Source organism: Maylandia zebra, linkage group LG18, assembly GCF_041146795.1.
Source record: "Maylandia zebra isolate NMK-2024a linkage group LG18, Mzebra_GT3a, whole genome shotgun sequence".
NCBI classification, from domain to species: Eukaryota; Metazoa; Chordata; class Actinopteri; order Cichliformes; family Cichlidae; genus Maylandia; species Maylandia zebra.
In genome coordinates this window covers 10,693,891-10,709,162 of record NC_135184.1, presented here as the reverse complement: position 1 = coordinate 10,709,162, position 15,272 = coordinate 10,693,891, and the positions used below count along the sequence as shown (strand labels likewise).

The 15,272-nt window shown below is 37.5% G+C and overlaps 2 protein-coding genes across 3 annotated transcripts in view; both read right to left on the bottom strand.

The window, feature by feature from the left end:
- ankrd12 (ankyrin repeat domain 12) overlaps positions 1-3,715 on the bottom strand; it is a 40,310-nt gene extending 36,595 nt beyond the window's left edge. For both annotated transcript variants that reach the window (XM_004555265.4, XM_004555266.5), the window contains exon 1: positions 3,529-3,715. The gene's annotated coding sequence lies outside the window, so the exon portion shown is untranslated. The remainder of the gene's footprint in view (positions 1-3,528) is intronic.
- Positions 3,716-5,468: 1,753 nt separating this feature from the next.
- Positions 5,469-14,151, bottom strand: ndufv2 (NADH:ubiquinone oxidoreductase core subunit V2). The gene is made up of 8 exons (XM_004555264.4): positions 13,994-14,151; positions 11,081-11,134; positions 9,068-9,130; positions 8,293-8,409; positions 8,050-8,218; positions 7,517-7,626; positions 5,756-5,832; positions 5,469-5,666 (listed from the first exon to the last, which is right to left on the bottom strand). The coding sequence occupies exons 1-8, from the start codon at positions 14,033-14,035 to the stop codon at positions 5,573-5,575; spliced, it is 726 nt and encodes a 241-aa protein (XP_004555321.1). The 5' UTR covers positions 14,036-14,151; the 3' UTR covers positions 5,469-5,572.
- Positions 14,152-15,272: the final 1,121 nt, after the last annotated feature.

Sequence of the window (15,272 nt, the reverse complement as noted above, 5' to 3'; positions counted from 1 at the left end):
CATTCACCTAAGAAGCCTGAGATCCCCGGTTCAGTGCTGTGAAGAAACACAAATCCCTGTGGGGTTGTGTCATGAAGGGCAACCAGTACAAAAAGAAATTCATCCAAATTCAACATCTGGAGTTACCCACTGTAGCGATTCCTCGTGAATAAGGGAGCAGATGAAAGCAGCTTTTTTCAAATTTAATTCTCCTTTCTCTACTTGTTAAAACCAAAGTGTTTTCAGACAATTAAAATTGTTTTAATATTAGTGCTGACCAAAAGATGATCTAAATCTGGTACAGCATGTCAAGGAGTACGTCTGGCGGTTAATAGAAGGACAGAACACTGACTTTATGCTTCTGCTGGGAATTTATGTAGAGCTTAGGATGTAGCATATGCCGGTGCTTGTGCTGACTGTGTCAATGGCGATGTGCACATTAGGTTGTGTCTTAACTTTAACAGAGGAGCATGAATCTGATACACACGCAGCAAAGGAAAAGGTGCCATGGATTTATAACACAGGGCAAATGAGTGCACAGATGTGATAAAAGAAGGAACTGCCTTAATTGTTTAATCTAATTTTAAATCATTAGATTGAATGTAAATTTTGATTAACTGGAGAGCCCTAATATACCCTTAAACCTATACGCCCCAAAGAACCTAATCTTTTGTAGAGAATCACACCGTTACACTGAGGTTATGCATTTTTAAAATCACCAATTAAGTAATACAACTAAATAAATGTTGTTTGCAATGAACAAAACGATAAACAAAAGCCAGGGCAGTGCCTTTTTGTTACTTAAAACTGACATTTATTATTGGACACCATCATTTAATTTGCTTCATCAGTGTCAGCTACTAAACTACCAGAAGACTGAAGTGAACAAAGAAAACCCTTTCAAACAAAAAGAAGCATCTTCTCTTCAATGGCACCACAAAAAAGGCACCCATGACGCACTGCAAGAAAGAGCTTGGTAATATACTGCAGTGTCAATTATGTGTCCTACTCGTATTGTCATAACCTTTAGTGCCGTGGGAGGTCTCATTCATCCTCAGGCAAATCATCATCACATGATACTCAGTTGCCAGTGAGAGAGATGTTAGTACAAACTCATTACAGAAAGTAAAAGAGTATTTTAAAAAACAAAAGTTCGAGGTGACACAAGCACACTAATGAAAAGCCTACTAATCCCACCACGTACAATTGAGTCCAAAACAGCAGTGACCAATCAATCAATCAAGGGAGAAGACAGCACTTTAATGCCTGAAGAATCATGTTCCCTAATATGAGAGTGATATGTTCTATTGATAAAAATCAGCTACTGCCAATTTAAGTCTATGAATAACATTTTTATTTACTGTTCTGTCTATATAAAATGTATCTAAAGGAATAGCAGATTAACAGTGGACTACATTTAACAAAACATTAATATGAAAAAGTATCATGTATTACTACATCCTAACTTGCTCCTTAGTACATTGTTAATAAGCAAATAATTGCAGCATGGTCCTGGTGATTTATCTAAATTGCAGCTGAGGTTAAGGTTAAGTTTTAAAAAATGATTTAACAAGATTTATTCTAAAGGAATTGTAATTACAATTGCGCAAGAATTTACTCATCATTGAGGACTCACCATTTAAGGTATTTAAGTGCTGTTCCTTAGTAGTAAGGTCAATTATGATGTGTCATGGCGAACTGGAAGTATGCTTGCTGTTATACAACCTTCTATAATCTTAACAAATTCAGTTTAATTAATCAGTTCCTGGTTTAAGGTCAGCTAAAGAGTGAAATTACTAAATATAACTTTAACTGAAATGACAAACAGATCACCCTGTTTTAAGAGTATTTTTCATGCATTCCTGTAAGATTTGGTTATTTAAAAGGCCACAGACGCAAGCTGATGCTACAATCAATTGTCAGCACAACAGTTGAATTGTAACAACTAATGCTTTATTTTAGTAACTCTCAAATTGTAAATGGAGGTTTCTAAAACACTAGCAGTATTCAAGTCAATATTCATGTCTCCAAAATTAAAATAAGCCCCCCAAAAGAGACAATAAGAGTATGCGTTTCTGACAGTTGGTTTCTTATGGTTTTATTTTTGATGTAACCTTTAAGCAGCTGCTCGATTAGTTAATCTCTGAATATGACACGTTTTCATGTTTGAATTGTGGTGCTAAATAGCATTCTTCTTCATGATCCCAAAATGAACATTTCTTGTAATATTGAAAATGAAACAATTATTTTAAAATGGCCAGTTAACTGTATTTACATGTGCTGTTCCTTAACAAAGACATAAAAAATATATTTTACATTTAATACTGTTGTTTTTTTTTAACTGTATGAAAAAACAGATTAATTAAACACCATTACAATATGACCATTACACTGTCTACATACTGCATTCAATATAATAGTATAAGACGAATACACAGTATTTTGTATGAGACAGATGTCACTTAAAAATACTGCCACTAGGACCAATTTCGGACTGATTCTAAAAAAAATTAAAGCTTAATTTAACAGTGTAGACGTGCTGCAATCCAATAAAACTCTTTAACTTAACGTATGTTCAATTTCAGGTTGACGTTTCGGTTGATTCAGACGGGTTGCTGCACAGATAGCCATGTAAAGACAAGCAGCTTTTGTATCAGGCAACACACCCCCAAGATGTCACAGTCACTGCCTGGGAGGCGCAAGCTCCGGATTTCTAATAGCTATGCTAGTTCCTTGAGAGAATTTACAAATCATAACTACATTTTACAGCATATTGACTGCTACTGTCCCGCCAAACTACGCTGGTTGTAAATAAACGAAGTGGCGTTGGCTCGATCATTGCAGAAACCACCACCCACCAACGTTAATGCCGCTCGTGCTTCCAATAATCAAAAAGTAATGTTGTTGAGCGCTAAAATTCGCAACTTGGACATAGATAATAAACACGAGCTGTGGTGTTAGTTGATTAATCTGGCGGTGAAATTCGTCTTGCGAGTAAATATGTTGTCTAATGCTAGTGCTTGGCCAGGACAAGGCAAATTCAAGTTCACGTTTCGCGATTAAACAGCAACAGTCAACACAGGGAGCACAGCACAGCCCGAGACAAAAGCCCACTGCAGCTCCTTTACTGCCCTCACAACGATCCCCCTCCCCAGCGCTTAATCTAAGCTAGCTAGCGAGCTTGTTCCCAGACCTACACAGCCCTGTTGGCTGTCTGGCTGTCTGAAGCTAACCCAGCTCGATCTGCTTCGCCCCGACATTTTCCTATCAGCGCTCTGTATCCTCGCTTTGAAAGCACCGAGCAACTAAAGGCAGTTACTGGGGTGGAAATTTCAGTTAGCGTAGAATAAGTCCTCAATGTGTGTAACGCACGTGGCGCACAACTATACCAAGCCCACGCAAACACATAACATTCCCATTTTCGCACGCAGTTTACGTCAAGTTAGCTTAACGTTAGCCAGCTTGCAGTACAACTTAGCCAGATTGCTAGGATTTTTTTACCCATCCTGATCCGAGGCAGTCAAACAAGAAACCTCGTTTTGCGCTTACCTTTAAAAGGGGTTACACGTTCCCACCGACTCATTCAGGTTCCGCTATATGTGACTATTGCGCAATATTAACAGTTAATTTCCTAAATACTGGACGTTAACCGTAGCCTACGGCTGTGTGACGTTCATCACTGGTTTTGAAAACATCCAAGCCGTTCGTCGCTCGTCCTCTCGGAGAAAAACCTAGCAAAACATGCAAGCGTCATTTTCATTGGTAGGGAGAAATCATGTGACCACCAGAGCACCACCGAGCTTATAAGGTCTGCGTCTGCTGGATAGACTGTAGATGGGTATGTGTCAAACGGTTTAACTTTCATTTAACCGAAGCCGTGAGTAAATTCGCATCTTTAATTTTAAGAATACGCTTTTTGCTGAGACATGTTGTACGTTAGCGGTGTGTGTAGCACCTCAAAGTGGCTTTTGAGCGTGTGTATTTGAACCGAAAGGAGGGAGAGAGAGGGAGAGAGAGAACAGGAATGGGCACTTGACGTCATCTTTTCCGCTGCTGTGCTGCGGTCAGTGGGAACTTTCTCGAAGATCACGGCTGAGGTTAACAGAGGAATGGCGTTTTCCTTCTTTGTCGTGAGCATGGCTGCGGACTTCAGGCCGCAGTTTCAGTAATTAGCCGATCTGGTTAAGTCGACCTATTAGCCCGCCAATTCAGTGTATGAGCCAGCTTAGAATTGGTTGCGCAGTGACATTTGCATCATGTTGCATGCATTGCGCATGCGTCACCGTGCATAATGTTATATGTTGCAGAGAAGAGCTGGGTTGAAAGCGTATTGGTACGAGGAAAGTGGGGGAGGGGTACCGGCTAGACATGAAAACGGCCTCGGGATGGGATGAAAATGAAACGACAGGACCAGTTGTAGGAAGTGGGGTGCTGTTCAAGGCTAAGGGGGCTGTGTTTATCATGTAATGTCTTGAATGAATCAACTTTAAAGGTGTTTAAGCAGGCGGAATCTTAAGGTCAATACGTGGTTCTTTTGTTAATAAAGTCAGTCAAAATGATACTACCCACAGTCTAGTTTGGAGTATATTAATTGGACATGTACTAGATGAAATAATTTTTATATTATTCCTGTCAGAACCATCAGGTAGTCTCTACTAATGTCTTAAATGTATGTCCAGAACCAAATATAATTAAACAATGTCAATAAACCACATTTGAAATGAACTAAATAGAGGTAACATGTAGTAAAATAACTTTACAATTTAATCATAATTTGTTACACCATGCGTAGCAGCATATCTGGTGGTATTTACCGTTTACCAAAGGTTTTCTTTATGAATAAACAATTTAAATGTCACTGATCCACAGTAATTGAAAGACATCTAAAATTGGTCCACTAAAATATATTTACATCCAGTAAAATTCAGAACAAAATATTAAGGACCAAAAATGACTTTGGTAGAGCTAGTGTTAATTAAAAAGGCTTTATACTTTTTGTTTTAGCATGTGTAGTACTTCAATAAACATCTAATAGCTTTAGCTTGTACTGTGAGCTTTTAATTACATGATTTTTCCATAGGGGCATACATGGTAGGAATATGCATCTTATTGTGCATGTGCTATGCTGTAATTTTGAGATGTCATATTTGAATGAATTTGAGTGTACAAAGGATGTGATTCATACTTAAGTAAAAACCCTTCATAAGGTTTCCATAGGTGGCCATCACTGAAGTGGCAATGACAGTGGAAACTGTCACATAACTTACTGAGGTAGAAATACATACTATTTATGTAGTATCACAATATGCACAAAAATATTTAGCTTTAGGCTTACATTGACGTATTAAGAAGCTTTACTATTCCAGTCCTTTAGCCAGCTTTGCTTAGAAGTATCTAGAAATATAACAACTGCTACAAATCCTGCATTTCATGTTTCCAGTTTTGTTTTCCTTGTTGGAATCCATGTAAGTGAGACACTGACACCTTGAGAACATGTACAGGAACAATTTATTTACACAATATATCTGACTTAACCATAACAGTTTCACTGACAGCTTGCCTTTGTAGCAAGCAGAGAGTGGCCCAGAAATGTCTACAGGTCCGATCTTACACCGAATCCTGGTCCTTTAGGAGGCTCTGTCAGGGAAGTCAGTCCGCCTGCAGGCTCACAGGAGAATCGGCCACTCCTATAGAAAAAGAACAAACTTCTTCATCTACAATCAGTTCAATGACTTTAAAATTATATAAGAATCTATTATGCAAATTGTGCACGTACCTGGGTCCTGGTGGAGGGACTCTGCCTGCCTTAAGCTCATCAATAATATCCTCGATATCCTTTGGTGTAAGGTCCTCCTAGAATAAGGGATGAGAGCAGCTTAGCTTTTGGTCATCTGATGGTCCATGTTTTGATTTTCACATCCTCCAATCTGTAAGAAGATCTATTATATTCTAAAGACAGGGGAATACTTTAAATACTATCTTTGTAATTCAAAGGAAATTATGATGATTTATTCTAAATTGAATAAATGGATAAATACTACATCAATGTCAGATTGACCATGTCAGTCAGTGACTGTATTTCACCCAACAGCAACTTTTCCCAACTTTCAAAATATCTTATTGTTGATCTTTAGGACATGCAGGGCAGCACCAATTTATCAATAGTAAGATCTATGAGCCTACCAATATGAGCCAATATCAGCCTTGTTCACTAAAACAAGAATACTGACATCTGCAGTGATATTTATAGGCATCAGTGGCTGATATGTATCTCTTGTATCATATCAGTTTTCCCTGACTATAAAGTATACAGCATAACAGACAGCTAATCGACTTTAAAACAGGAAAGGATTTTTGTAATGAAGATTTTTTTTGGTTTGGCTACAAGAGGAAACCAAGAAGAGGAAGTAAACAACAACAGAAAAACGATAAAAAGGAAAAAAAAAAAAAGTACATATACCGTCTTCAGCTTATTTTAAACATCAGTATCGGGCCAGAGTTTCATGATCAGCGCATCCCCAGTTTTCCAATCAATTATTTTTTATGGCCACTAATAACTATAGCCAATAATAACTCTGACTTTAACTGTCAGTAAAGTTCAAACCAGCTCTGACAGATTTAGCTTTTTTTCCAAGTCGTGCTAAAGAGGATACAAGTGTCAAATAGTGCTTTTTTTTAATTAATTATTTTATTTTATTTACAGTACAGCTACTTTATGATATTGCAGAGCTGAACCATAGTGTTAAAAATGAATGATATAGACTTGCCCAAAACCATTATGGCATTTTTTTCAAATCTCACAATGTTCTTAAGTACAAAGACTGAATCGGGTGGTCTGCTTAATTAATACTGCCTGTGTGCTGCTCCAAAGCTGCTTCTACCTTCATATTTAGAAGCCCCTGAACAACCCGACACAAGTTCAAGCTCTTATTTGCAAACTGTGTCATCCTGAGTAAAACTAAATGTGTAATTGATGACTGAATTAATCTAATCTCCAAAGGCTGTGTGTATGGCTTGAGTGTTAATTATTCACATAAGAAAATGCCAACCTCAGCACAAGGTACTCTTGGTATTAACACATTGTGCCTTTTCTCGCTAATGATGATACCTCAGCAAGCTGAGGTGTTGCGGAGAATTCCTCCTTCACAGTCATCTTTAATTGGGTAATTCACTTCAGCTCGGCTTGCAATAACTAAATGTCCCATGGTAGAATTATTTTCACATGGTTAACCACAAAAGAATCAAAAAAGAAAAATTTTGACATCACACTTGGTTGATATTTTTCCAAACTAATATAATGAATAAGAAAACACTCGTGTTATAGCTGATTATTTCTCTATTTTTTTCTCCCTGCTCTTAATTTCCTTAAGAGTCTTCCATGTTGCAGGCTGTGTCACACCTGCACTGTTTTCCACATGAGAGGAGAACTCCAGAAACGGTGCTCTGTACACATTCTTTGTGAAACTCGTTTGAGCTTTAATCTAATTTGGTTAATTTAGTTAAAACGTTCATCTGCACAGACGACTCGAGCACTCACATAATAGTTGTCGTTGATCTGAACCATTGGAGCATTCACACAGGCACCCAGGCATTCCACTTCTATTACAGTGAACATCTTGTCTGGAGTAGTCTCCCCAACTTTGATACCTGTGGAGAACCAAATGGAGAGACGCTTCATATTCAGCTAGTCTCATCTGACACTCTACAGATTGTCTTACTAAAACAACAAATATTTTTAACTCGAGCACTAAAGCCTGACGTGCCACAGCTGTTAGCCACATATACGAGTTAAAAGGAAGAGTAAAACTTCACTATGGTTGACTTAAAGAACAAACCTTGTCCTCTATTAAATGTAACGTAGGCTCAAGTGTGTTGACAGTTTCCTTGCTTGATTTCAATCTTGTTTGATGCTACAGCTTGATATTGTTTGAATACCAATGGCAACTGTATATTTATACATTTGTTCTCAGTCTCTGTTTATCTCAAACATACACAATAAAAAAAAGTTTGTTTTCATCTGTTTTCATCTCTTCATTGGTTTCTCAGCATAAAATGGAAAAGCACTCTTACCAAGTTTGTTTTGGATGGCCTCCACGATGCTGTCTGAGTTACAGAGCATGCAGGGTGTTGTCGTGCAGATTTGAATGAAGTATTTTCCCACAGGCTTACGTAGGAACATCGTATAGAACGTTGCTACTTCATATACTCTCATTGGAGGGATTTCCAGCACCTCTGCAACCTGAAATACAAAATTTATATAAAATGTGTTGACGAGCATCACTCTGCTGGAAAACACTAAAAATATGACTGTGCCTTGTTCATGGCAGAAATAGGGAGCCATCCATGTTGCCTTTGGGCCAAATCCAACACGGGGATGGTGGCTGCTTGCTTGTGTCCTTCTGGGTACATTGAAGTGATCGCCTCAATCCTCTACAGTGAACAGAAAAAGATATTTTTCCATAACTGTATTTCCCATTTTTATTTTAACAATAAGGCCAATTTATACAGTGAAATAGTCCTAATATAATTCATGTACATGAATTAAATGATACTATAATTGTAGAGTACAGTACAGTAGTAGGTAGGCCATCTATCGTTGAGCTTTTTTTCTACAAAAATACCAGGAAAATACATTGTGTCTGGTGTATTAAGGTGGAAAGGCAATTAAATAACTACTAAATTAGTTACAAAATAAAGCTAGAGACATCTTAAGCCAGGGGTGCCCAATCCCGGTCCTCGAGAGCTACCGTCCTGCAGCTTTTAGATGCATCCTTGTTCCCACACACCTGAATCAAATGAATGGCTTGTTATCAGGCCTTTGCCAAACATGATGGCATGCTGAAGAGATCAAACCATTTGATTCAGCTGTGTTGGAGTAGGGATGCATCTAAAAGCTGCAGGATAGTAGCTCTCGAGGACCGGGATTGGGCACCCAGAAATACCCAATCAACTTGGGTATTTCTGAAAAGAAATTCCAGCTTTTGTACAATAACACAAAATCAATACCTGCAATTATCTGCTATTACTGGTAATGAAAACCACATCAGTGCATTAAAAAAATACTGTTCAACACAGATGCGAGGCTCACCTTCTTGTTCTCCTCAGTGAACTCAAAAGGTGTGTCAGGGTTGTTGTCAGGAGTATCTCTGTGCTAAAAAAGAATAAGGATAACATTAAAGTAGATTAAACTTTATTTATAACAGACACACACATAACCGTCTTCGGTATATAATTATCTGTGTATATATTAAATCTTGTGAAGCTTCTACTGAGGCTGAATTTTTCCTTAACAGCTACCACTTTCATGCGTGAGTAACAGATCTGTGAGCTGCAAACAGTATCTGATAAAATATTAACAGTTCATCATGTAAGCCCAGAGGGAAACAGGTGCTACTACCCAACGAGAGAACAGACTCAACACAGACAACTATTATTTCTGCTTCTGCACACACTGCCCCCTTGTGAGCAGCAAAGCTCCTTTGTGCAATAGAAAAATTGAGGAGGGAAGAAATTTAATGTTTTTTGTTTTTTAATTTAAAGCAGCCAACCAATGCATTAATTAAAAAAGAGTGTCATAAGAATTTTTTTTTTTAAATCAAGCACAGGTTAAAAACAATGTTACTACCGGGGGACTATGGAACCAAGGAGAGTTTCCATTGCATGAAATTATCACAAGATGTTTTCGTGTGGCTGTAATGGCTCCTCCCTGGATAAATTAAGGTCTTTTGGAAAACAGATACCACTGGGATCAATCCTGCACAAACATACTGCAGAGCTGTGTCTTCAATTAATGGCTGAGCCTTTTTTTTTGTGCAAAATTTTCAAGTTAGTGGCGCATGGACAAAAACACACTCCAAACCCACCCAAACAGATCAGGATAACAAAAATACAGCATAAGGACAATACTTGACACTGGTGACAGTAGGTTTATAAGTTCTAAAAACCTTTGCATTTGATCCTATCAGTCCAATAAAGGAGTTGGTATAGTGTTAACAAAGGTTTTATAGTCGTTTCTGAGCGTGTAGGTGATGTTTTCAAGTGGGACACATCTACATATCTCTGAGATCCATCTAAAAATAGGTAGTTGGAAGTCGGACTTCCACATAATGGTTATGCACTTTCTAACAATGCATAGAGACAGTTCCAGGAACTTCTGTTGGCTTTTTTCGTAATTGGGTACCAACCTTTAAAATCCCCTAATAAACATATTTGAGGATCTAATGGAAAGAGTAGCTCTAAAACCTTTGACATAATGTTGGAAAATTCATGCCAGAATGCCTTTACCTTTGTGCAAAAACACAAACGCTCCTCAATGCTCTATAAACTCTGGTTTATATTTATTTAATTTTTGTGGCGTGATGTAAGTTTGATGGAGATTGTTGTAATGTCTGTCTGTATCTGATATTAATGGTTACATTTAAACATTTCTGACATTATTCCGACCATCGTTCTGCCTCAATTGTTACATGCAAATCGGACTCCCACTTCTCCCGTGACCTGTGTAACCCTGGTTTTGGAGCAGCACTCACTAAGACAGAATACACTTTTGAAATAAGACAAGGTGAGGATAAATACAGTTTCTAAAAGTTTTGTGATTAAAGTCTATGCTTGTGAAAATTTGTTTATGCATACACCAAGTAAAGAAAGCTGATATGGTGTTGCTGTTTAATCCTGTTTTATGAAGTCCATCAGCAAATCTTTTTCTTAACCCTTCTAAAATGTATTAACATGAATAATTCATTTTCCAATAATAGACAAAAATTGCAGAAGTAAGTGAACTTCTGCCCCAGTGTAACTAAAAAAACAATGTTAGTGTGACATAGTAACAGCTAGACTGACTGCGTTGAACAATGAGCAGTAACAATTAAACTTAGTAGTAATATAGATATAGATAATATTAGAAATGACTACAAATTGTTGCTGTAATTTACAAAATTTTCCATGAGCTGCTGATCTATAGTAACCCACCATGATGAGCTCACACAATGTATAAAAAAAAGCCCGTACAGCATCAGCGTGTACAGCATCCGCATGTACTCTCTGTTTTTGTCTGTCACCTTCTACACATTTTGTGCACTGAGGAACGGAAAGTGCTACTCACCACAAAAATGCCACCAGCTCCAGCACGTACAGCAGACTGATGCAGACTCCTGGCCTACAAAACAGAAGAAAACAGGTAAAATACCTAGTGATGTCATGGAGCTAAATTCAAACTGATCTCAAATGCCAACATTTCTTACAGTAAACATGCTACTTACATGCAATACTTTTGAGTGCATAACATATGTTAAAAATAATGAATCCAATTCATGACTTGCAGGAGTTCATTCTCTAAGACCCAAGTTTAAGTTGTGTTAGTTCAGCGATAACTAAAACCCCAAAATATCAGGTGGTGCAACCAAAAACATGAGGTTTTTATGTAAAACTAGGATAATGTTGAAGTAAACGTTAACTTAATTTCTATTTAATTTAAATTTCATTTTAAAATTATATGTGTGCCCTTGGGAAGTTAATACAGGTGTTCGAGTAAAAAAGTTTGAAGTGTTTAAAGTTTAAAATGAACCAGGAACTGGGAGGAGTTAAACTGCAGATGTCAAATTAACATTGTGATTTAAGATCATCTGTTAGTTTTCTAAACCTCTTATTTATTTTATTTAAATGTTAGTCTGTAGATTAAACTCCTTCAAGTCATATTTTAAACAGAACTGATGCACTTAGACATAATAAAATATGAATCTCACATCAATGACCCAAAGATTGCAAGACTAAAGACTGTAGGTAATTGTTGACTGACTGGCTCAATGTAAAAGGTCAAATTTATAGTGACTGCTGCGCCTGCCTTGATTTGTACACAACTATACTATTAATAAAACTTTAAAATACATACAGCAATAAAATGGAAGGTTTGCGCTAGGGCTGGGCGATACGACCCAAAATTCAAATTTCAATATTTTTTAGCTGGATGGCGATATAAGATATATATCTCGATATTTTTTTATTCCATAAAGTAAGAACAGAAAGAGAGTTCTTAGTTAAAGCTGTTTCCCAGATGTCACACAGGCACTTTTATTAACATACAGCATAGGTGTACATGAAAAAATTACTCAAAAATATATTATGAGCATTTGTTAATTAATAATGCTCCATAAATAAACTAAAACAATGTTGTTTTTGTGCATAACAAAAAGCTCACAATTGTGCAGTCAAAATGTAAACTAAAGGACGCTGAGCATAATAACAACGACAGATTTCACAGCTGCTCTATTCCCAAGTTCTACTGCGTGACTGACAGCCTGGAGTTTGAAATGTAACCATGACTCTGAACAGGTGTCATTTATGGTCCTTATACACACAAAGTACGGTAATATTACGTTGAAGCACAGTACGTATTACTCCACAGCTCCGTAGTTTACCAAAGTCATACTCAAACATTTTTGACAGATTGCTGAGCGCTGTGTTCCACATAAAATCGGTTCGCGGTCATCAAGCACAACCAGAATTCATACATCAGGCGCGCTGTCAACTTTTGAGAAAATGCAAGGATTGTAGGCTGTGCAGCCCCTCTGGGCTGCATGGCGTTAGCGTGGTTAGGTCGTTAACACGTTGACGCCGTCCAGCTCCACGCACGGGGCGATGCGCAGTAACTCGTTAACGGAGATTTGCCGTGTCCATCTTGTCGCTGCCTGTAGGTGAAGCTATGGGGGAGGAGGAGTTGTGTTCAGTGAAGGAGAGGCGAGCCAGAGTAACGTTGCGTAGAGACAAAAGTGGACGAAAGAGAGGCAAACTTGCGGCTCCACAAGTATAATTAAAACGTAACATATACTATATCGATATAAACGATATTTTCACATCTTATATCTCGTATAAAAATATATCAATTTTTTTTTTAAAAACTCGATATATCGCCCAGCCCTAGTTTGCGCCTAAAGTCAAGATTTTTGTTTTCTAGTATGAGAAAAAAATTATTTTGAGAAATCTTCCTCTAAAGCGATGAAGTGGAATTAAACTAAAATGTTTGTTACTGGAAAATCTTATTTACATAAAGTATGACACAATAGTGTAAAGGTGAGTAAAGTTGTGTAAAATAAACCTCTTCGTGTATATTTTAACGTTTCCCACTAGTCCGAAAGAAGATATGAAAACTTAATAACCCCAAATCTATAGATTTCTATTTCTAGTCCACTATATTTAGAAATTAATTGTACTACGTTTATACTACTGAATTTTCTTGAAATCTGAAGCTGCAAACAATTCTACATCACCATAATATTAAATATACATCTTGTAACACATTATGCCTTATTATTAAAGTTTAAGCTGCACAGCTGTATATAAAACAATTAAAATGAGTCCCAGTTGCAATGTTGGAGTGATTATACTTATATAATCAAAATTTATGATCTGATAGTACGATGTGTATGACTGTGAAATGTGACATTCTGCATAGTGAATACCTTAGATAGCTTAAGTACATGTACAGTAACAAATGTGTAGAATTACTACTTTACTAGTAGAAACTTTGCAGTATAATTGATATTTAACAGATCTAAAGCTTTTGCAAGCTGTTATTATACACAAAACTTCTTGTGCTGAGCCACTTTTACGTAAATCATTGCTTTATGTAAATTGTAAACAGTGTTATCTGATCCAAGTTTCCAGCTAGATTAATATTAAGTGATTAATATTGCTGTGTTTTCCCATACTGTGAATTTACAGTAGCCATGCAAGCAGTTATATAGGGTGAAGTTAAAGCCAACTGCATGTACACGAGCCTGCTAAAAACCCATTCTAGCGGCTATGTTTTCCTTTCGCTGCACATTTTTCCAGCGATCGCCTTTTAAAAGTTTGACAGCAGAAAGCTAATTTAGCTAGCATGCTAGTGTTACCCAACGTCATTTTGCTGAGCGGCCTCCACTGCATGCCCTTGTGAAGAGTCATAGCATTTTTTTTTCTCCAAGTTATCGAAAATTGCACCCAAACCTTTCCCCAGATCCATAAAAAATCACAACCGTACCGCCTGCGACACTGCAGAGCGAACAGCAGCAGACAGAAACATCTTGTCGCTTGAAGTTTGGTCCCGGTGCGTTAGGAAATGAACGGGACAGCGGTAGCCACCATCAACACAAGCGCGCTCAGGTTCGATGCATACTGTCTGACGCACGACGTGACGTCTGTACGTCTCTGCGCTTAATCGATCCCAGATTCAAGTTGGAGCTCAAAGTCAGTCAACGTTGAGTGTTTGCGAAAATTTCTTCTACATTCAAAAAACAAAATTATGCAAATATATAATGAACATTGTTTTTCTGTTATCATATTTTAAATTAAAGAGTACAAGAAATAAAGACGCAGTAAAAACGGTCAAACAAAATTATACAAAATGCTTCACAACAAACTTTTAAGTAATATCTAATATTACTTTAATAAACGTGCTCATTAAAAAGACAACATACTGCAGTAAAAATACTGATATACATTTAGTGGGATTACGTCTGGGATCTCTCTGAGCCTCTTTTTGTTTGCTGTGGTGATGAACAGGTTGACAGACAGAGGTCAGGAGTCTTCGTATATTCTGATGTAGTGAGAGTTGGTAGCAGGTGGGAAAAGCCTGGAGAAGTGGAGGTATGCACTCCAGGGAAAATGAATTATAGTCAGAATAGAACACATGTGCACGAATGAAAAAGACTGTGGTGAGACCTGCAGTATTTGAAGACGGTGTTTGTAACAAAAAGACAGGAGGTAGCTGGAGGTGTCAGAGTTGAGGATGCTCGTTGGGAGTGACCAGGATTAACAAGACTGGAAATCACTGCATCAGCAGAGCGATTCGTGGATGCAGTGAAGCAGGACAGGGAGAATGTTGACGTGACATAGGCGGGATAGGGTGAGAGGAAGATAAAACGCTGTGGCGACCCCTAAAGGGAGCAGCTGAAAGTAGAAGCGGACATTATATAATTGCGAATAATAATTTGTCTCAGGTTAAATTGTTATGACTTATTTTCTACCGAGTATAAAATATTTTTATTATTTCTGTATTTGTTTTTGATTCTTTTAAGTTTTTCACATGTGTTTTGTTAGTGGAATATTGTTTTCTTTTCTCTAAGGATATTTTTTTTAACTGTGCTATGTTTGCAATGTCAGAGGATTAAAGCAAAGCAGGGTGGAAGCAGGGGTTTTACAGTGAGCTTTCCCATAAGCAATTTATGTTTTAAAAGACTAAGTTTTATTAAATGTTAGTGTTAAAAGGATTCAGGAGCTGTCTCTCACAGCAGACATGCATTGGGGATTGGGCAGGGTTT

Bases quoted from the DNA above. Each gene is read 5' to 3' on its own strand.
- ndufv2 (XM_004555264.4), bottom strand. From the start codon at position 14,035: ATGTTTCTGTCTGCTGCTGTTCGCTCTGCAGTGTCGCAGGCG. The intron at 9,131-11,080 runs GTGAGTAGCACT...ATTCTTTTTTAG, and splicing joins GAGCTGGTGGCATTTTTGTG to CACAGAGATACTCCTGACAA. The intron at 5,833-7,516 runs GTGAGTGCTCGA...CCCTTATTCTAG, and splicing joins AGATCAACGACAACTATTAT to GAGGACCTTACACCAAAGGA.